Genomic DNA, 23,434 nt, shown 5'->3' with positions numbered 1-23,434 from the left:
ATGTGATGAGGGTGTGACATGAGATAGGCACTGGGACTAGTGAAGAGGTGACCAGCCGGCTGGGGTGGGGGCAACATTAGGACAGGCCCAGATTTCTGGCTAAGGAAAGGAGGGCCCTTTCCTGTCATGATTTTAGGGGGATATGATAAAACTGATTTGGGGTCCAGCATTCCCACTTCTGGGTATTTGCCCAAAAGATTTGAAATCAGTCTGTCATGAAGGTGTTTCACTTCCACATTCATTGCAGCCTTCTTCCCAATAGTCAAGGACTCAACCGAAATGTCCGTCGACAGATAAAGAAACTGGGTATATATACACAAGGGAATACCATCCAGCCTTAAAAACAAAAGAAATCCAGTCACTTGCAATAACATAAATAGAATTGGAGAAAATTATGCTAAGTGAAATAAGCCAGGCACAGAAAGACAAATCATATGTGAAATCTAAAGCAATTAAACTCTAGAGCAGGGAGCAGAATGGCTATCACAGAGGCTGAGGGGTAGAGGACAGGGAGATGATGGTCAAAGGACTCGAAATCTCATTTGGACAAGAGGAATAAGGCATTTTGGGAGATCTACTGCACAACACGGTGAATATACTTAACAATAGTGTATTGTACCTTTCAAAACTGATACGAGATAAAGTTTTAAATAAGTAAATTTAAAAAAAAACTGCTATGAGATGAAAAGTCAAATGTCCTCTCCACAAAAAATGGTATTTGAGGTAATATGTTAATTAGCTCCATTTAATTATTCCACATTGTATTCATAAACCATAACATCACTCTGCACCCCATAAATATATACAATTATAAATTGTCAACTTACAATAAAATTTTAAAAGAAATTGCTCTGGGGTGTGCCGTGTCTGGGGTGCTTGTTAGAAAGGTCTTCCCTGAGAATACTGTAAAAGAGCGACTTCCCAGGAAGGGATGTTTGCCGCATTTAATCATGTTACTCCCCCTCCGCCCCCACCTCCCCCCACACAACCGTCTTAACTCGGAGGCTACAACTCAGGCTTTGTTAAGTGGAGAGAGCTTCAGCGGCAGATTTAGAGGACCTGAGAGCCATGCTTGGCCCAGCTCTTAGCTATAAATAGTGTGGCAGTAGGAGTCATCGGAGGTATTGCTGCGGGAAATGGCAGATAGGGATCCGTGGCTGGCTCCTCCCTGCCACCCCCCACCCTGGCGCCTTGCACTCATGCAGCCTCTGCTAAGAGCTCAGTGCACAGCGTGGGAGGACAAAAGACGCACCACCAGTCGGTATGGGCCCCAGGCAGGCCGCCTGTCTGCAGAGGCAAAGGCTGGCTCAGTGGCCTTGGGGACTGAATGTGCCCCAAGGAGGACCCCACCCACCTCTGGGCAGGCAAAGCCCAAGCACTGCAGAGGAGGCCCCAGCCACGGGGCCCAGAGCCAGCACAGAGGCCCGTTCCCTGTTCCCTTCTCCATCCGTGCTCCCTGCTGCTGCTAACCACCTCAGTCCCTAGGAGGAGCGGCAGGAGGCTTTTATGACACAAACATGCAGCTGGAAAACATGGAAGCCCGTCCGCTTCACAGCAGCATTGCAAGCAGCATGAAAATCACTATTGGAAAGAGAGTCTGGAGGAAGCCAACGCACCAGAATCAGAAACGTCTCTCTTATGAAAATTAGGAGATGGGCACAAATTTGATTTTAAATCCCATTATCACCAGCTAGCACTCTGAATGCACCTGTGGTTACTGACACAATTCTGTTCTAATTCCCTCTGTGAGAAACCCTTGGGGAGCAGCTGCACACAGTTCTCCTACGAGGTAAACCAGAGGCCCATGTTTTCCACCTGGTATCCCTGTCCAGAAAACTGCCACAGTTCCCAGCTCCCATCTGCTTCCATTGCCACACCCCCCAGCTTGGCATTTAAAGGCCCTGGGTCCAGCCTCCCAAAACCTGGCCAGCCCCGTTCCTTGTGAATATTGCTGACCGTCCTCTTTGCTCATGCTGTTCCCTCTGCTTGGAACGCCCTTCCCTCTCTCTGTGAATGATTTTTCCTTCTAAGTCTAACTCCCTGCAACAGTTCCTCCAATCCCGTTAGATCTTGCTGCCTCTCCTGCCCTGTCCTATTGCCTTGCCCTTGTACCCCAGCACCCTTCCTGCCCCTTCCTAGAGCTCCTGTAGGAAGGCTTCTCGGCCTCCTCCACAACCTGCTCTTCCTTCCAAGAATGGCTAAAACCCATCCCCAACCGGGGTGCTTTGCCTAACTGGCTTCTGTCCTCATCAATCCCTTCCTCACTCTGTTTGGATAGAGTTTATAGGCATTTTCAAATTTTTAGGCATGTCTTTGAGTCTTTTTTTGCCCCTAAAAGATTGAAAGCTTCTTGAGTCAGAGAACTAGACTTTCTGCTACCTCTTATATCACCTAGCACAGTCCTGGGCACACAAAAGTTGCTCAGAAAATGTTTGCTGTACTAACAACTGGTGTGACCTGACTGAGCCATTGTCTAGACCCCCCTCCACCCTCAGGGCTTCAGTTTCTCCATAAGGAACTGAAGGAATGGGCTCTAGCAATCTAGACTCCTGCCGTGGCCTCTGAGAGTCCTGGGTGATGACATTCAGGCCTGAATTTTGGAATCCCAGACTCTCAGGACTGGGAGAGTTCTCAAAGGCCATTTCATCCAAGCCCTAGATGATTCTGGTATTCCAGCCGCCCCCCACCCTGATCTCTGGTCATTTGGAACTGGAAAAAGACCACTAGACCATCATGCCATCAGAAGACAAAAGCTGGGTTAGCCCATAGAAAGGCCCGAAGGGCACATAAGAAGCTCAATCTAAGCTGGGAGGAAAAAAAGTGAGATTATTGCATATCAGAACAAAACTCAAGGCTTTTAAGTGCTGGTTCTGCAGCCAGATCACAGCCAGGCCAACAGAGTTGGCGGCTGCTGGCTTTCTTCAACAGCTCAGTCTAGCTATCACCTCTGTGATATGATAATGATAGTTATGATTCTTAATGCTTGTTCTTATTTTACTTCAAATAAGGACACTTCCAATAAACCAAGTCACCGTGCACAGTTTTTTTGGGTTTTTTTTTTGAGACAGGGTCTCACTCTGTCACCCAAGCTGGGGCACAGTGGCATTATCATAGCTCACTGCAGCTTCAAACTCCTGGGTTCGAGCAAAGTAATTCTCTTGCCTCAGCCTCCTGAGTAGCCAGGACTACAGTCACCTGCCACCAGGCTCAGCTAATTTTTCAAAAAATTTTTTTGTAGAGATGGGCTCTTGCTATGTTGCCCAGGCTGATCGTGAACTCCTGGCCTCAAATAATCCTTCTGCCTAGGCCTCCCAAAGTGTTGGGGTTACAGGTATGAGCCACCACACCTGGCTAGATGCATTTTTTTTAATGGGCTTTTCTAGACCTGAGGCTTTTGAAAAAAGTGGCATCTGGAGTGAGTAGTGAATAAATAGCCTCTGGGCTGTGATATCTTTAAGAGCAGGAACCTGTATCTTCAACACGCAGTGCTTTATAGGACTTTTGTAAATGTTTGTGGAATTGAGTAATTCAACCTAAAGAGTATGAGTGTGAGTGTGAGTGTGTGTAGCTCTGTGGTTATCTACCTGTTATCTATCATACAGGGTCTGTGCACCTGCCTTGTGCAAACACTCCTACATCTCCATTCTTTGAGGCCTTCCATGTATGAACCTAGGCTCAGATGCATCACCAGGAAGTGACATTCCTGAACACTGAGCTTCAGTATTAGGCTCTGTGCATTTTATTGAGGGCTGGAAACTAAGAAAGAGCCTTTGTGTAGAGCAGGTTTGAATCTGATGAAAAAGTCAATGAAGACATTTTCCTTTGAAACACACATTTATTGCATAATTTAATCCCAGAAAGAAGCTTTTCTTTTTGTAACTCATTATGCTTCCTTCTCCTCTGTGATAAGAATAATATAACTTGGCTTGTCTTCCCCCTGCCTTGGTTCTAGGAAACTCAGGGCTAAATATAATCATCATTCATGTTAGCAATGTAAACCTACTGCTTGTCTTGTTTTTCTCTCTTGTCAGTCATACTTGCTTTATTGTACACTGTATCAAGCTCTTTTTTAACAGCCAGCAGGAATACACATAATTAATAGCTACACGGAGCTTGTGAACAATTGGCACCTGGTGGTAAGTTAATGACTGATCTAACTTCATTTGGCTGGCTTGTATACCTATTTGATGTATGGTCACCATCAAGAAAGACTGACACTTATTTTTCTTTTTAGAAAAAAATCAAACTATGCCTTCAACTGAGATTAATTTCATACAACCTGCTTTTACTTTACTATGAAGTTGACATTCTTAACTTTTACCTTAAAATCAATGTGACGTCTCCTAGGCTTGGGGTTTTGGTAGTAGTGTTGGTAGGTGGCTTTGGGATTTGGGGCTAGAATCAGACTGCATGATCTGGAGAGGACCCTAAGAGTTCAGAGAAGGGTATCAGAAGAGGAAAAGACCCACAGGGAGCCTTGTGCCTTCCCAAATTCCACTTCCTTCCGCTAACACACTGCTGTGTGTGCTCTGGCACACAGAACTGAGCTGTGCTCAAGGAGAGGACTCTTCGCTCCCGAAGTTAGGGAGCTCAGCGTCCAGGGAGGAGACAAGGCACACCCACAGAAAACAAGGAACATGTGATCCACGTGAAAATCAAGAGTTAGGCTTGGGAAGACGACTCGGAGAGAGTATCAGTGGAATTTTCCCTGACATCCCAGCACAGGGGGAGGGAATGACAGGCAGGTGGGCAGGGCAGGAGGCACTTTTCCACTCACCAAGGTCGTTGTTGTTCATCATTGCGTTGGATGCCCGGAGCCGGGGCCCCTGCTGGGTAAAGTGGTAGCCAAATTTGAGAAGCGTTGTGTTTTTTTCCAACATGCTCACGATCTCCATTTCCACTTTGTTGCCCAGGGGCTGGCTCTTTAGTCAAGAAAAAAAAAAAAAAAAACAATAGTCACCACTCTTCCCATGTATGCAGTATCTACACCACCTCTACATGCAGAGATGTAGAGTGGTGGAAGGGGACTTTAGCCTCTCTCCAAGAGCAGGGAAATGGAATCTATAAGAGTTGAAGGGGCACGCAGCCAGGAGCCAATGAGCTGAGATTGAAACCCAGGTCTGCTGGATGCCAAGACTAGACTGTTCCACTGCTCCATCTTCCCGCCTCTCTGAGAGGGTATCCAGGTAAGAGATCCACTACAGAAGAATATTTGAAAGAAGGACCTTCAAATCATCTAGCCTCAAGGAGATTTTTAAAATCCTGTTCCCTGGGCTATACCCTACACTAATTAAATTAGAATCTCCTGAGGTAGGACTCTAGCATCTGTGTTTTTTATAACTCCCCAGATGACTTCAATATGTGCCAAGTTTGATAATTAGTAATTTAGATGAATCTCTTCACTTGAAGACATTGAGGCCCAGAGAAGGAACAGGATTCGCCCAACACCACATAATAAGTTGGGAATGAATGCCAGAGGTGGCTTTCTAAAGCCCCATTGTGATTGGATTAGTTCCCTGTCCCACAACCTATAGTGATCATCTGGCAAAGATGAAAAAAAGAAAACTAAGCCCAGAAACAGAAAGACCTGGCAATACACAGTGTTGGGAAGAAGATGACAAGGACGTTCATCACAGTCTTGTTTATAACAGTGGGAGGGAAAGGGAAACAAGCATTCATCAAGAGGGAGTTGCTCAAATAAATGATAGTTCACCCTTAAAATAGAACATGGGCAGCTATAAAATGATGGCGTGAATCTGTGGTCACAGACATGGAAAGATGACCATGAAATAATATTGAGTGGAGGGGAAAAAAAGCCCTGGTCACAAAATAGGTCATCTTTATGTAAAGTTATATATATATATATATATATGTAATGCATAAAGAAACTTTGAAGTATGTTGATGGTAGTGGAATTTGGGTGAGTTTTTGTTTTCTTCTTGTATCATATCATATTGTTTGAATTTTTTATTACCATGTATAATAAAATAATAAAACATAAACAAAATCTAAATAGGTTTTAAAAGACATAGAACACTAACATTATGTGAAGTGGTTAAAGACTGAAAAATTTCCCCCAAGATTAGCAACAAAACACAAATGTTTGCTTTTATCAACATTATACCCAGGTGCTAGCCCAGACAATTAAGCAAGAAAAAGAAATAAAAAGCATTCGGACTAGAAAGAAGGAACTAAAACTATCTTTATTTGCAGGTGATATGATGTCATATCTAGAAAATCCTAAGGAATGCACACACACACATACACACACACAAATTGAGTTCAGCAAGATTGTGGGATATAAGGTTAATATATTAATATAAAAATTAGTATATTCTATACACTAGTGATAAGCAATTTGAAAATTCAAATTATTAGTTAAGAAATAATTCAATTTACAATAATGTCAAAAATAATAAAATACTTAGGAATAAATGTAACAAAAGAAGAAAAGACTTGTATACTGAAAACTACAAAACAGCATTGAAAGACATTAAAGAGGACCTAAATAAACATAAAAACATCCCATAGTCATGGATCAGAAGGCTTAATATTGTTAATATGGCAATACTGCCAAATTGATCTACAGAATCAGTGTACTACTTATCAGAATTCCAGTTGCCTTTTTTCCAGCAGAAATAGAGAAGCTGGTCCTAAAATGGACATGAAAATGCAAGGGACCCAGAATAGCCGAAACAATCTTTAAAAAGAGGAACAAAATTAGAGGACTCATACTTCCTGATTTCAAAATTACTACAAAGCTACAGTAATTAAGACTTTGTGGTACTGGCAGAAAGTAGGCATATAGATGAATGGAATAGAATTAAGAGTCTAGAAATAAACCTACACATCTATATATAAATAATTGCTTTTCAAAAAGAGCACCAAGACAATTTAGTGGGGGAAAGAATGGTCTTTTCATGAAATGGTGAAAAGATAACTGGATATTCACATGCAAAAGAATAAATTTAAATCCTTACCTCACACCATATATAAAAATTAACTGAAAATAGATCGAAGACCTAATGTAAGAGCTAAAACTATGAAACTCTTAGAAGAAAACCTAGGTATAAATTTTCATGACCTTGGCAATGTCTTTTTAGATATGATACCTAAAATACAAATAAGAAAAGAAAAAAGAGATAAATTGGACTTCATCAAAATTTAAAACTTTTGTGCTTCAAAGGGCACTATCAAGAAAGTGAAAAGACAACACAAAGAATGGGAAAAATATTTTGTATTGATATTTGTAAAAATATCTGGTAGATATATGATTTAAATATGAATATATAAGGAACTATTAGAGCTCAACAATGAAAACACAAATAACAATTTAAAAATGGGCAAAGGATTTGAATTGGTAGAAATTTCTCTAAACAAGATACACAAATGGCTAATAAGTACAAGAAAAGGTGCTCATTACCATTAATAATCGAGGAAATGCAAACCAAAACCATAATGAGATTCCACTTCCCACACTGAGATGGCTATAATCAAAAAGACAGACAATAACAAGTGTTGGCAATAACATTGCTGGTGGGACTATGTTAATAAAATGGTGCAACTGCTCTGGAAAACAGTTTGGAAAAGGTAGACACAGAGGTACTATACGACCCAGCAATTTCACTCCTAGGAGGAAAAGAAATGAAAACATATGTCCACACAAAAACTTGTACATGAATGCCCATAACAGCATTATTCACAATAGCCAAAAGTGGAAACAACCCAAATGTCCTTTCACTGATGAGTGGATAAACAAAATGTGGTAGATCCATACAGTAGAGTGTTACTCAGCCATAAAAGGAATGAAGTTCTGATATGTGCTACAACATGCATGACCGTTGAAAACATTATGCTAAATGATAGAGGCCAGACACATAGGCCATATATTGTAGGATTCCAGTCATATAAACCATTCGGATCAGGAAAATCCACAAAGATAGAAAAGAGGTTCGTGGTCACCAGGGGATGGGATAGGGGAAAATGTGGCATGAGAACTAATGGGTATGGAGTTTCTTTTTTTGAGTGATAAGAATGTTCTAGAATTAGATAGTGGTGATGGTTACAGAACCTTGTGAATATATTTAAAAACACTAAATAGTATCCTTTAAAAGGATGAATTGTGTGGTATATAAACTATATGTCAAAGAAACTCAATAGTAACAAACAGATAACCCATTAGAAAATGGGAAAAAGATACGAACAGACATTTCTCTGAAGAGGATGTACACATTGCACACAATCACATGACAAGATGGTCAACATCATTACCCATCACAGAAATGCAAACCAAAGTCACAATGTGGTATCCCCACACACCTACCAAAATCGCTACAATAAAACACAGAGATGCCACCAAATGCTGGTGAGCATGTGGAGAAGCTGGTTCATCACTCACTACTAGCGAGGATGGAAAATGGCACAGTCACTAGGACAATAGTTGGTCAGCTTCTTAAAAATCTAAACATGCAACTATCATAGGACACAGCGATTAGACTCCTAGGTATTTATCCCAGAGAAATAAAAATGCGTGTTTACATAAAACCTATACATGAATGTTTATAGCAGCTTCGTTTGTAATAGACAAACCCAGAAACGACCGAGATGTCCTTACAGCTGAGTGAGTGGTCACCCATGCCGTGGAATACTACTCAACAGTTAAAAGGAGAAAACTGTTGCTACTTGCAACAACATGGATGAATCTCTGGAGAATTATGTTGAGTGAAAAAAATAAGTCCAAAATGGTTATATAGAATATTATTTCATTCACATAACATTTTGAAATGACAAAAATATTAAAATGGGAAACAGGTTAGAGGTTGCCTGGGGTAAAGGAGGTGGGGGAGACAGGTGAGTGTGGTTATAAAAGGACAGCGTGAGGGATCCTTGTGACCATGGAAACGTCTGTATCTTGACTGTACCAATGTTACTGTCCTGGCTGTGACACAAAACTACAGTTCCCATTGAGGGAAACTGGGTAAAGAGTATAAAGGATCTCTTTGTATTATTTCTTACAACTGCATACTAATCTACACTTGTCTCAAAACAAAAAAGTTTAATTAGAAACACAGATGTAGAAAGCAAACGGAAACACACGACCAGCGCCAATGGCTCCCACGGCCAGTCACTGGTGCTGTTTACTGAGAGCTCACTGTGCTCCAGCCCAGCCTCATGCCCAGCTTGCATGATCTCAGTTCATTCCCTCGATAACCCAGCAGGGTGAACACCCACCTCGGCCTGGCAGTCCCTGGCAGTCAAGGCCCTGCACAGTGGAGTCCTTGCTCCCCTTTCTCTCTCATTCCTTACTCAGCCTGTTGCCTCTGGTCTGGCCCATGCACCTGGCGCAGGCAGAGAGCTACTCCTGAAAGCTCTGTGCTCTCCTCCCTCCGTGCGGAATGTGCTCACCTCTAACGTTCACCTGTCTGTAGCCCTAGTGCTTTAAACCCATTGCAAATTACCACAAGGCCTTTCCTGATGCCAATCCCAGGACATGATCTCTCCTCATCCCACACTCAAGTGGCACACTGGCTGTCCCTCTCCACACCTGGCTCAGTGCCTGTGCCTCACTTGGGTCACCTGCCTCCATATCTGTCCTTCCAACCAGACCTGTGTTGTCTAGTACAGTAGATACTAGCCCCATGTGGCTCTTTAAATCTAAATCATTAAAATAAAATAAAATTTAAAGTTCAGTTCCTCAGTTTCATTAACTACATTTCAAGTGCTCAATAGCCACTGGCTAGTGGCTATCATATTGGTCGGGATAGAGAACATTTTCGTCAGCCCAGAAAGTTCTGTTGGACAGTGCTGCTCTAGACTCTGCGCTCCTGGATAGCACGTGGTACACAGCGTCTCTTGGTCAAGGTTTGTGGAATTGAATTGAATGGAGGAAACAGGAACACACTTGGTGCACAGCAACATGGGGGGCATGGTGCATACATCAGCCCAGCACCCAAACAGACAAGTGTGAACCGCAGTTGAGACTCAGCACTGATAACTCCTCCCAGGTATTTTGAGTTCACCAGAGCTCATCTGGGTTCAGACGGGGCCAGGAAAGCCAACCGCGGCAGGCAGAGGGACGCTGGTGAAATTCCACTAGCCCATCTAGCAAGACTCCCGAGAATGCTGAGAAGAGCTCAGGCCTGTCCTTGGAGGACTCAGCACGGCCCTGGGCGCTGGCCAGCCTGGCCTGGCAGACCGTGCGGCCACCATCTGAGGCCCCAAGAAGGAACTGGCAGCTCCCTCCACCGCCCCAGTTAGCAGGAAGCCTGGCCTCCCCTTGAGGTCACTTGCCGGAGAAGCCCTGCTAGAGCTCAGGATGGGCTAGTCTCAGGGCGCTGCTCTCCCCTGAGTGAGGGGGCTACTGGGGACTTTGAGAGCTGCCTCTGTGAGGCTGACACTTCTCGAGGCTCAGTCCAGAGTACAAAGCCCCTTGTCACGAACTGTTTCCATTCAACCCGCCTACAGCCCTGGGAGGTGAGCAGGCAGGAACCAGCATCTCCATCTGCAAGATGAGTAAACTGAGTCCACGTATAGAAGGAAGCTGGACTGTGCTCCCTCAGCTTCCTCATGACAGAGCCCAGGCTTGCCTTGACCTGGGGCTGGAAGGACTGCAGAGGCTCCTCCAGGCCCCAGTTCTCAAAGCAGTGTCCCATACCCATGGGATGCCCGTGGACGTGTCTGGGTGTGTGTGAGAGTGTGCAGGATTCCATGAGATAACCACAGCCAGTCTTCCTGGAGTGCTCATTTTGCAGCCAACCATTATTTTTCCATTAAGCAGTAAAATAGAAAACGTGCACGCATCTTAAACCTCAAGCAAGCTTCGTCCTTGCTTCCTTCTCCAACTCCAGGGACTCTGAGACTACAAGGTCTCATTCACATCACAGACAAGAGAAGAGGCAGTGGCTGGGAGTTAGCACTAAAAATCAGTCTCTTTCTTGTTTTTCAGGTTACTTATTAGTTAGTGATTACTGTGTGCCAAGCAATATCATAAGCATTTTACAAAAGCTCACTCATCTTTTCCCCACTATCAACCTATGCAACATGCACTATTATCATAATTTTTATTTTCCAGGCAAGGAAAATGAAGCACAGAACTGGTCAGTTGCAGAACCAAGATTTGAACACAGGCAGTTTTCTCTGGAGCCTGTGTGAGTTGCCACCTCACTTGAGTGCCTCTGAGAAAGCTCAGAAGGCAGAAGGAGGACTGACAAGAGAGAACTACAGGCAGACGGTGTTTGGCTCAGCGCGCATGGCTGTGATCTGGCCATCAGACAGAACTGGGAAGGTAGTGAACTGCCTGTCCCTGGAGGTATGTACATAGAGTGCAGACCACCTCTCCTAAGGGTCTCCCTATATCACCATGAATGGGAAAAGCTTAGGCTCCATGACTTTTAAGGTCTTCTGAGAGCCTATGAATAACAGCTTGCTTGGACGGCCTAAACAGATCAGGAGGGCAACTGTGACAGAAGCCCCCAGGGCAGATATCAAGGGACCGATGATGACAGAACTGGCAACAGCAGTCTCTGGGCAGCAGAGCCAGGGAGAGGGTGGTTGGGGAAGAACTCTTTTTCCCCCACCCCCACAGATTTGCTTGAGAATTAAATAAATCACTTGTGAATAAATATAACCTCATTATTATACATTCAAATGATACTAAACAGATTGAGTCAAATAAAGCCTCTCCCTTCACCCCTTTATTCATAATCCCACCCCCTTTCTATAGAAGGAATCACCATGGCCAATGGGGGCTGTTTCTATCCTCGAAATATAGGACAGAAATGTACAGGGGTTTGTTTTGTTTTGTGACATTTTTTTTCCTTTAAATGGATTCATACTATACTTATTGTTTTGCAACTTGCCTTTTTTATTTAATATTTTACGGAGATCTTTCTAAGTGGGTGCATAGAGAACAACCTCAATCCTTTTGACAGCTTCATGAGATGCCCTAGCATAGATAGGCAGAGGACTTGGCAGGGGAGAGAGGGAGCATCCTGTAGGCTGCTATGGAGATGTGTATTTGCTGGGTGGAAAGATAGACTCATTTGAATCAAAACTGTGACCACCCTGCCAAAAGGATGCAAACGCTGGTGGGCATGTCTTTTGGCAGTGTGTGACCTCACAGCTTTACCACAGAGGTGCAAGGACAAAACAAGCAACCAACGCCTTAAGTGTTGTGACCTGAGCTGTGACCTGGAGCTGGTGGCTCTGAGACCCTCATTCTGGCCCGAGGTACCATGAACCTCAAGAAGCTCACTTTGTCCATTGGATGAGGCCACACAGCAAGATGCTGAGGCCTCCTTCCAACACCATGTGAGGCCAGCTTGGAAGCAGTTCCTCTGCCTTGGCCACTCGCTCTGGCCCTTGGAAACAGAGAGCTAATACATGCTTATTGCTGTTTTATGCCAGGACATGGAGCCTGTTTAAGTTGCTAAGTTTGGGGACAATTTGTTATACAGCTATAGATAACTGATACGCTCACAGACAATGTTGAGTGAAAAAAGCCAGACACATCTTCACTGTCAAATATTGGAATGAAACTGGGGGAGTCTGGCCAGCAGCCCCCAGACATTGTGCATATCTTCATTTGAGGGGGTCATGTGTTTGCGTCTTGTCTGTTCTGTTCCTCTGTGTCCTGAGAGCCCTGGGAAGGGTCTGCAGGCAGCTCTGTCAGCGGTTAGGAGGTGAATCAGAGGGGAGTAGAATTCCCATTTGGACGTGGTGGTCCGGTCGGGCCTACAGGCTCCCTCGGGGCTGACAGGGTCTCTCCTGCCCATCCTTAAATGTAGCCGGGATACCTCTGTTCCAGCCCCACTCTGCCACTAACCTAACCCGTGACCTTGGGCAGATCCTGTCCTTTCTCTGATCCTCAGTTTCCCCACCTGTAAAAGCAGGGCTGGGCTGGACATTTCCTCTGCGCCCTTCAGCTCCAGGTCAGGGCCCTCTGCCACTTCCCGCCCTCACTGCGGTCTGCACCTTCGGGGGCAACAGAACATTGCTTGGAGATAAGGAGACTGGTTGAGCAAACAAAGAGCCCTGGTTCCCAAGTTGTGTCTCGAGCCCGCCTGAGCAGCTCCGCGTCACCCTAGTAGAACTCCCCAAGTCCCTCTCTTTAGCCTTATAAGGAGAAAGGAGGGCCGAGGCTCACAGACAGGTTACAAGTACAAGGATTGAGGAAAAAGCTTTGGCCGCCAAGGATCTCTGTGACTAACCAAGAATGAGGAGTAAATCAAATGCCACTCACACCTCCTCTGTGTCACACTCCCCTTGGGGCTGGACACCTGAGGGGAAGCAGCTTGCTCTGCCCAGGCCTCCTGGGCCGCGTGGTGAGAGGCGAGGGTGGCTTTCCCCTGAGCCCGGGTCAGCGGCGCCTCCTCCTGGAGACCTGCCTCCAGCCCTTTCCCCACCAGGCTCGTCCCCAGTTAGGCAGGCGCTGTCCCCACAGGCCCCTCATCCTGTTGGCCACAGCCCCTGGCCCAGGGCTAAGCCTGCTGCATGCCTTTGTGCTCTGCCCCTCCGGGCCTCCTGCCCCAGGCCCGGATGCCCTCTCCTCACCCCTAGTCCTCTCCTGTCCAGCCAGAACCATCCTCCCGGAGCGCGGCCACAGCCCCCTTTCCCTAAACCTACCCATTCACAGCTCTGCGACCCCCAGCTCCCTTTCTGGCCTTCCTCTGGGGGAGCCACAAGGCTCACACATTTGGGCAGGGACCACAGCTTTCCCTACTTCTCTTTGTTGGTGTGGTTCTCTGCACCTGGGGTGCCCCAGCCTCCATTTCACCTTCTGAGATACTTTCTACCCTACAGGTTTATCTCAAATTCCACCTCCCCCAAGAAGCCCTCCCTTACCTCCTGTGTGACCTTGGGTAGGTTTCATAAGCTGCCTCGCACTCAGTTTCCCCACCTATAACATGGGGGCAGGTTGTAATACCCACTTACAGAGTCTTTGTGAGCATTAAATGAGATAATGGATACAGAGCACCCAGTGTGGTTCCTGGCTCATGGCACCTGCTCAGTGAATTAACCTTTAGAATAACGTGTGAACTCCCTGGATCACCGTCAGAGTAATTCTAAAGGCCACCAACTCAGAGTTTACATTATCTCCTTAGAAGTAGAGATTCTTATTATCCCCAATTTACAAAGGGAAAACTGAGGCTCAGGGAAGTGGATGTTCCTGCACCAGAGCACTCAGTCGGGGTGTGGGCACTGGTTAGCACTGGCTCTGTCTTGGGCTCTGGGGGATGGCAATGAGAGAGAGGGAAGGGGGCAGCTCCCTGGCACCTGCCACCACAGTGACCTGAGGCTGGCGCTCTTGGTCCTCTTTGGCTACCATGCTGCCCTGGGAGTCAGGTTTCAGCTGACTCTGGGTAGACCCTGACTCCCTGCCTGACCAGGCCTGGAGTCACATGAGTAGCCGATCCCAGAGCCTGGCCCAGGGCTGCTGCCAAGCCTGTTGCATGCCTTTGTGCTCTGCCCCTCCTGCCTCCAGTGGAGCAGAGTCAGCAATGGCCCAGGGAGGGGGCAGAAAGCACAGGGGTGGGGAGGGGCTGGGAATGACTAGTGCAGCAGCAAGGCCACTGGCTGCTGGAGATGCAAGGAGTCCCACACAGCAAATGCACACGACAGGGCTGCTGCTAGCTCATGTGACTACTTTACATGAATTAGAAAAAAGGGTCCTCTCTGGGTGAACAAAGCCCCATACTGATGCACACAGGTTGGAGAGAGGACTGTGGGATAAATTTTGCTCTCTGCCACCTCATTGTGCAGTGAACAATATGCACAACCATCCAGGGCAACCTTGCTTACCCAGCATCCCTGCAGGGCCAGGTCCTGAGCTGGGCACTGGGATATGGAGATGACTCAGACAAAGTACCAGCTTCTGGGAAGCTCCCAGGGAAGCTGCGGTACTAGGGGGACCCAGAGGAAGGATAACCTAACTCTTCTGGGTGGAGGCTTGGAGGACCTACAGCAGGCTGATGGGGGAAGGCAGTGGTACCCTGGCTCTCAAAAAACAAACAAACAAAAAAGCCCTGATTTGGGGTTTGCCAATTTCCATAGTGTAAATACTCCCACCTACCATGGGCAATTTCAAGGTAACAATGTGCCATCAATGGAGTCGGGAAGAGATGTGCACAATTAGCTCTGCAAGCTGGTTCAAGCTAGCTCTAGAACACCACTGGAGAAAGGAGAAGTTTCACCTGAACCCAGAAAGCAGAGGAGTGGGTAGGGACTGGGGATGACAACTGCAGGAGGAGGGAAGGGCATGGAGGCATGAGAGTGAGTGCTTGTGACTCAGAGGGACAAAGTCTTTTGGAGGCTGGTAATATTTTAGTTTTTGACCTGGATAGGATAACGTGCCTGTTATGATTTGTTAAGCTATACATTTATTTAAGTTTTACACATTTTTCTGTATGCTTTCCCCATTTTACAATAAAAACATTTATAAGTACCAATAATCTCACTCAAGTATAACCACTGTTTACAATTTTATAATATTTCCTTCCTATCTTTTTCCTATGTACACATTTATACAACCATTCAGCAAAAATTTTCATGTAGGGGGAATAGAAGAACTGGGTTCCCCCATCCATAAAGAAGAAAACTTTTTAGTATCAAAAGCAACGTGCTGCAGTGGAACAAATGTGAGTTTTGGTGTCGGGAGACCTGGATTCAAATCCTGCTTCCTAAGTGCTGACTCTGTAACCCTGAAAAAGTTGCTTGTCGTTAGCCTGTCTGAGCTGTTTTCTACAAACTGAGACTCATGATAGCACATCTTGCAGGGTTGTTGTGAAGATCAGAGATGATGGGTGTCGGGTGTGTGGCACAGAGTCTGGCCCACAGTAGACCCTCAACACGTGTAACACACAAGATGTTGTTATTAGCATCCTCTTAGAAAGTCGGAACTGAAAGAGTTGCCATGCAGATAAATGATCGAATCACAGAAGTCACAGAGAAACAATAATTCCCTAAAGATACAAACTCGAATTTGCCTAAAGAGTAACCCGAATGGTGAGAAGACTCAAAAGCCCCACTGAATGGGGGGTGATAGGAGAAAGCGGGGATATTTAGCTTAGGGAGGAAGAGTCCAGCGGTTTCTGAGATGTGTGCACCAGATGTCCTGGGGGCAGCAGAGAATAGAACTAAGCCCAACAAGCGGGACTGATAGGGAGCTGATTTCTACTGGATAGAAGGAAGGATATTCTCACTGCCTAAGAATGGAAGGGATGATGTAGGTAGGGAGTGAGCCCCCCATCACAAGGGGGATACAAGCAGAACTGGGAGAGCACACAGTGTAAGAAGGAAGGGGAGCATGGTGGAGGGTATGGATTAGACAACCTGCAAGGTCCCTCAAGCCTGGGCTCTGAGCTTCCATAAGCAGCATCATCACCTGCTTTGCCTGGCAGCCTGCTGGAACATGTGGACAGGCGAGCTGCACTTAGCAAGGGCCCAAAGAGACCCCTGGCCATCTCACCTGGTTATCAATTTTCAGTTCCACCAGGGAAGTGTTGTATGGGAGGGCTTCCACCAGGCGCAGGATGCCAGCCCCAGAAATGAAGTTGGATTCCACGTTCAGTGTCTTCAAAGTCTTGTTCACCTTGAGCATCTCAGCAAGGGCCTTAAACCATGGGAGAAAAGCAGGGGTAGCCATGAGTCACCCTGAGCAAGGCTGGAGGCCCTCTTGGGTGGATCCTAAGACACCAGGGGGAATAGAAAGACGATCTCCACCCCTTCCTTCACCAAGCCCAACTCTGACTGTGTCCCCCTCCCCTCCAACCTGCCATGGCTCCCAAACCCCTACTGGAGACTTCGGCACTGCTTAGCCTGCATCTCAAGCTTCTATGGCCTGTCCAGTGTCCATACCCGCTGCTCCCTTTCAGGGGCCACTCTCAGCTCCCTGTGCATACTCAGTGACTCCCTCCACTTTGCCTCTGCCCATTCCACCCCTGCCACCTGGAATGCCCTTTCCTCATCCAAACCTTGCTCATCCTTCAAGGCCATTCTCAATGCCCCTTTCTCCAAGGGCTTTTGCTGACATCCTCAGCTCCCTGTGGCCTGCTCTCTTGAACCCACATCGAATCTATCCATACCTCGCTCAGGGGCCTTGTGTTCCTCTGTTCCGCGTCGTTTTCATTCTGGTGTCTGCCACTAGACTGTATACTCGCGGTGGGCTGAAATGCACCCTGCTCATCCCATGTCACCCACAGGGCCCACACAATGCCCAGGACATAGTAGGTCCTCAGGCAGTATTCCCTGAGTGGCCATTGGAGTCTCAACCCCTCCTATATATGCCCCACGTGTCTCTTCTGTTGCCCTCTTAAAATTCCATGGAGACATCGTTTTGTTCATCTGAGCACCAGAGAGCAGAACAGGGAAGCCTGGGAAGCCACCCCACTGGGCAAGTGACCAGGGCACACTGGAGGAGAGGAGCTTAGGTGGCCCCCAGCACGTTTCAGAGGCCCTCGGCCAGGGAGTGTCGATGACAATCAGAGACTCTGAAGGAAATGAGGTAATTAGCAGCTGGTGGAAACGATGTGTCATGGAGGAAAGAAGACACCGGCAGCTGATAGGCCCAGGACATACTGATTGGTGGGCCCTGCTGTCTGAAATGACACTCTGAGCCAGGAATGCCTGCCCCATGGCACCTGCCTTGCTGACACCCTTGGAGAAGCTCGGCTCCCAGAAAGCCCTCTGTGTTGAGATCTTCACCCGCTTCTCCAGCCCCCACTTCAGTGTGCCCCTGGGGTGGCGTGTTGGCTTCCTCTGTGACCATGTCGGTCTCTCTGAGTAGGCTGCCTGCCAGAGGGGAGGGGTCCAGTCCCCAGTCAGTGTCCGCTCTGTGCCCTCCACAGCAACCCCTGCTCCCAGGAAAGGTCTAGCCTGGCCTAATCATCAAAAATAATCTAAATAACAACCAGTAGGCAATTCGCCATGCTGATCCAGCTGGACATGCTGGTGGCTGAGCAGGTCCTGGAGGCCCTGTCAAGCCAGGTGTTAACCCCTTGTGTGCTGGATCACAGTGGAGAAACGAGGGCCCAGGCGAAGAGCTAGGGCAGGCAATGGGGCAGTTGCAGAGCTCTGGCAGCTGAATTTGCCAACTGGCCCAAGAGCATTTTGGTAGTTGACAAGGGCATACTGGTAGGCACGGGCTGACATCAGCTGCTGGTCTGGCACGGAGCCCATGCCCCAAACACATTAGTGGACTGGTGCTCAGTTTCTGATCCATGACATAGCAGTCAGTGTACAGGGTGTGTGGCTTTGCCAGCTGTGATGCAGTGGGCAAACTCAGGATCCACTGGAGCCCTTCTGAGGTCAGAGGTCATTGATCCAGCGGTTCCCCACTGGCAGCAATGGGAGACTGTGAGCTATTTCTATTATTGCAAATATATTGAAGAATATTGCCCTATCCGATTTTAAAAATCAGAAAAGAACTGATTGCTACTAACTAGTTAATTGCTAGCTCTGGAAGTCTAATTCCTGTACTCTTTACCTGCTATTGTATTGCAGTAATCACATGTATTGCTACCCTTCGGTCGTCTGCTTGGCCAGGTGGACCAGTGGGAGCTGAGACTGTTGGGTGACAGTTGTACTCCCAGAGCCTAATTCAGTGCTGGGCACGGACTCTCCATCAATATGTACTGAATGCTTTTCTAAAAAACCATTGATGGTTACTTTATTGTAAGTACAACTTATTTGATTGGCAATATCTTTTGAGACATGAGAAAAAACAAATAAAGTTGGTCACTGGGACCCACTGATGAAGATGCTGATTTTAGAGATGGAGAAACTGAGGCACAGGGAGGGGCGGACCTTTGTCCAAATGGATGTGTGGAGTGGTCACGTGACCACATTGGACTCACGGGTCCACCCCTCGCTTGCTGTGTGACTTTGGACAAAGTGAGTTGCCTGGCCTCTCTGAACCCCAAGTGCGGCCCAGGCAGGGTGGGGAGCCTGCCTGTCTGAGACCAGCGTGGTGTGAGACTGGCTGGGCTGAGGTGCAGGTGGGGCTGGCGATGGCCGCTCCACCCCCTGCCCTTGTCTGGCACCTTCCTCTGCACCACACCGGGCTCTCACGTGGGTGCGACCCGTCCTGAGGCCACCCGCATCAACCCTCCTGCGTTACCCTCCATGTGGCGGGGCAGGAAAGCACATACATAGGCCACGGGGTCGTTGCTCCGGGTCCCCACGATGCTGAACTTCTTCACGTACGTGTTCTCCTTCAGGGCTTCCGCATAGGCCTTGAGGGTGGGTATGGGGATGTTCTGCAGAGAGAAAGGCAGCGGAGTGACCAGCGGCCCAGCAGGCCGGGCCCACGCAGGCAGACGGGGCAGCAACTCTCTCACGTCGCAGCCCGGTTCCTCACTGACCCCAAGCAAATTTCTGGCCAAAAAGCCAAATGGGCAAAGGGTTCCAGCTTTGTCCCAGATGGCTGAGATTTGGAGAGAACTTTATGGTAAACAAATGGGGAAAATCCACCTGGAAAGCTTCATATAAGATCTGCAACTCTCTCTCTGTGCACAGGGAGGACAGGGAAGAGGCAAAACTCAAGGTGTAGGGACAGGAGGAGCATTGTACCAAGTGCTCAGGACTGGGGTGTGGGGGCGGCTGGAGCTTGGCCTGCACCCCAGCGACCGGCACACTTGCTGCGTGACTCTGGGGAAGCCACGTTCCCTCTCTGGGCCTGTTCCTAGAAAGCAAAGTGTGCGGGTGCTGTACTAGGTGCTCCCTGAGAGAAGTCTGCCCCAGAGGGTCTCTGCTGTGACACGTCAGAGTTTCCCAGGGACTTTTACAAAGTCGTGATGCTCAGGTCTGTCCTAGACCAAAAGAATCAGACGCTCTGGGGGAGGACCTGGGCATTGATGTATATTTTTCAATATTCTCAGGTGAAAACCACTGACCTGGCCCAACTGCCTCTTGGTACAAAGGGGAAACTGAGGCACAGAGGGGGCTGAGGCCTCAGAGCGGGTTCCACACCCTCACGCAGCTCTGAGGTGGTATTCACTGCCCAAGTCTTGATTCTGAATTGCGCCAGGTCTCCCACGGGGCACACGGCCGACAACCAAGGCACCTGAGGGTGTGGCTGTGTTTGTACCAGCCTCTCATTTCAGGGTCACGTTAGCTCCCATGGGAGCAGAGCACGGGGGGCAGGTGGAGAGAACACTAGGACACAGGTTTCCCATCTGATGGTGCCATGGGGCTGGCAGCCACTTACAAGAAAGCGGAGAAGGACAGAGAGTGGAGCAGGAGCTAGTTGTCTGGCCCCTGCCTTCCAGAGCTAATCTGAGGACCTCCGGGCTGTGCCCGCTTCTGAACCCCTCCCGTGGCGCGGCCTGTCCTGGGTGGGGCTGCCTGTCCCCATGTCCCTCCTTTGCCCTGGTGGTCACACAGGGAAACATCCACAGAGACTTGGGCAGAGTGCTTGGTCTTTGGACACTTGGCCCAGCAGCTCCCTTCCCTGGCTGTAAAATGCTGTTGAGCACGAACGTGATATCCTGGCAGCGATAGTCCAGGGGTAGGAGCCACCCAGGGCTTGGGTTACCCCCGAGCCAGGTGGGCCCTGGACGGCTACAGCCCTGAGATCCCGTACGGCAGTGTGTCTCTGACTCACGGTTTTATCTCAGAGAATCTCTCAGTGTTCGAATAACACGGCAGGTGTCCAGGTTGAAGCTGGGTTGGCCCCCGGTGAGTATCTGGGCCTGATGTCCTCAGAAAGAACCCAGGACCATGGGGTGCACTGGTTTACTCTGTCCACCCCTCTAAACTATGTGCAAAGCGTTTGCCCCTACTCCTGATTCGGAAACACCCAAGCCCAAACAGGACCCTGTGCACTCTGCACAGCCAGGCCCGGCCCGTTTGCACCTGGGTGACGTGGGACACGGCCCCTCCCCCATCACAGAGGAGAAGTGAAATAAAGGGCCTTACCCGGATGTTATTGAGGTTAACCTCTTCAAGTTTCGGGTCGTTGTTCTTTATCTGCTCCAGCGTTTCCTCTACGTCTGTTGAGTTCGGTTCCTCGTCGGGCACAGGCTTGTATTGTGTGGGTTTAATCACGCCTAGAGTGACCGACAACAGGGAGGTGGCTCACGGAAACCAGGGGATCACTTTCTCTCAACAGCACAAAGACACTCTGAAGGGAAGCACGGGCAGAGCTCAGGGACAGGGGCTGGGGCGGGGGCCCCACGTGGGAAGAAGCCTGCAAGGGAGCCAGCAGGCTGGGGCTGTGTTCGCACTCCGCCTCTGACGTCCTGCAAGAACTGGGTAAATGACCGAAGCTCTCTGAACCTGGGGTACAGTCTCATCTGTGAAGCAGGGCTAGTCACTCTACCGTGCTCATTACCCTGATCAGTGGGCTCTTGTGTGGCTAAGACGAAGCCTGGCTGGGAGGGAAACACATCAGTCTTCCAGCGGGGGCGGTAATTATTCTATGGGCACCTTCACTGCTCTTTGGGGCCAAAATGCCAGCTTGGAACAACGAGGTGGAGTCATTAAGACAATGCAACATTGGCACAGGAAAGGACAAAGGGCCTTGTGGAACAGAAGAGGCACCTAGAAACAGAACCATGTGGAGGCGTGGGCATTTATGATAAAGGGGGAGGCCCAAACCAGTGGTGAAAGGGTAAATTTTGCAAAGAATGATATTGGGACAATTGGCTATCCATTAAAAAAATGATGGTTTGAGCTCATCCCACAGCACACACAAACAGGAACTCCAGGTGGATTAAGAGGCTAAACATAAGAAGTAAACCCCTAAAACGTTTAGAAGAAAATATAGAATATCTTTATGATACTGGGATGGAGAAGGCCTTTGTAAGCTAGATACAAATCCCAGGAGACTCAAAGGAAAAGACAGACAGATTCAGCTAATAAACTTTAAAACTTCTGCAAAGAGCTAGCGAGCACGGGTGAACAGGGGAAGCAAGAAGCCCAGGGCAGCTCTCTTGTCTGGGGTCGGGGCCGGGGTGTGGGGTCAGGGCGGGGGCCAGGGCCGGGGGCCGAGCCGGGCAGCGGGGCGAGTACTCACTGTTGAGGCCCTCCTTGTTCACGATGGAGCTGCTGCCCAGGGCCTGGTAGTACTGCTGGTTGCTCATGAGCGTGTGCATGCCCAGGATCGCTGCAGGGACAGGGGAAGGGCCCGTGACTCGCCTCTCCCAGGCAGAAGACCCCCTGGGGACTGATGTTCCACACCTGGAACTCTGGCTCGCATAAATGGCAAGAAACACTTGCAGGAAAACTACCTTTTTCATTGGATTTTTACTCTCATCTCTATGTGATTCTCAAACCTCCATCCCCAGCCCAGACTCCTCCAGGCCCTGGCCTCAGATTCCTAGGTCTCTCCCGATGTCCCACCGGCATGTCCCACCCAACTTGGCCAAAGCAGAATGACTCTTTCCAAGCAATGGCCTCTTTCTTTGGCTCCACCTTGGCGGCCTGCGTGTCCCTCAGGGTGAAACCTCAGTCACGCGGCACCCTCGCCCCCATGTCTGTGTGACGGCCCCAGTGTCTCTCAGATGGTCCCTCCCCCATTCCAGCACCTCTGTCCTGGTTGAGGCCGGGTCGTTTCTTGGCTGTATTATCACAGCTGTGTAATCACCAGTGCCCTGGCCTTGGCCTCTGCCTACCCTCCACCTTCCAATGTTCAGCACACAGCAGCCAGAAAGAGCCTTCTGGAAGTGCCGATCTGACCACATCTCTCCCGTGCTCAGCCATTCTTTCACCCATTCATTTATTCCACAGTCATCAAGCGCCCAGCTCTGGGGGTGCCAGTGGAGAACGAGAGAGACCCTGCTCGTGTGACTGGTGGTGCTGGGGAGAGAGGCGCTAGGCACGTACCCACACAACTAAAGTACGACGAGCACAGCACGATCGGTGTTGTAAAGGAAAAGTTCAGTGTCTTTCGGGAGAACATAAAAGAGGGACTTGGGATGAGAAGGATCAACAAGTGTTGGCCAACTTAAAAGAAGGGAGACAGAACATTCCAGGCAGAGGGGATGGTGGTGGGAAAGCCCTGAGCTCAGGGAGTGGCAGGACAGTGAGGGAGGAGGGCGGTGAACAGAAAGACTAAGATGAAGCTGGACACGTGGTGGCAATAAGGAGAAGGACAGCGCCACCCCCCTCACTGAGCGCGTGCTCGGGGCCAGGGAAGATGCTTTCTATGGTGACTCTCAATTTGGTTGCACATTTTTTGAAATTCCTGGTGCTTAGGCCTGCCCCAGAGCAATTAACTCAAAATCTCTGGGGGTGGGGCCCAGGCATCTGCATTTTTGAAGCTCCCCAGGTGGTTTCAATGGGCAGCCAAGGTTGAGTACCATTGCCTGACACTACCCCCTGAAGCTGCCGACCCTCTGCAGTAGATCGTATTCACCTAGGCAAGGTCGGATGCCATAGGGTCTTTTTGGGTTGAGTTTTGAGTTCAAGTGTCTTTTCCTAGGTACGGCCTGGGGAG

At 48.5% G+C, this 23,434-nt stretch overlaps 1 protein-coding gene across 2 annotated transcripts in view; it reads right to left on the bottom strand.

Annotated features, from left to right (window-relative positions):
• The window catches only part of TMOD1 (tropomodulin 1), a 78,086-nt gene that overhangs the window by 3,184 nt on the left and 51,468 nt on the right, over nucleotides 1-23,434 (bottom strand). For both annotated transcript variants that reach the window (XM_012769050.2, XM_012769051.3), the window contains exons 5-9: nucleotides 22,013-22,102; nucleotides 20,914-21,044; nucleotides 19,146-19,253; nucleotides 16,466-16,609; nucleotides 4,778-4,922 (exon numbers count right to left, since the gene is read on the bottom strand). In XM_012769050.2, the coding sequence (XP_012624504.2) occupies nucleotides 4,778-4,922; nucleotides 16,466-16,609; nucleotides 19,146-19,253; nucleotides 20,914-21,044; nucleotides 22,013-22,102 (618 nt within the window). The remainder of the gene's footprint in view (nucleotides 1-4,777; nucleotides 4,923-16,465; nucleotides 16,610-19,145; nucleotides 19,254-20,913; nucleotides 21,045-22,012; nucleotides 22,103-23,434) is intronic.

The sequence above is a fragment of the Microcebus murinus genome, chromosome 12 (genome assembly GCF_040939455.1).
Source record: "Microcebus murinus isolate Inina chromosome 12, M.murinus_Inina_mat1.0, whole genome shotgun sequence".
NCBI lineage: Eukaryota > Metazoa > Chordata > Mammalia > Primates > Cheirogaleidae > Microcebus > Microcebus murinus.
This window is presented reverse-complemented; position numbering and strand designations above follow the sequence as displayed.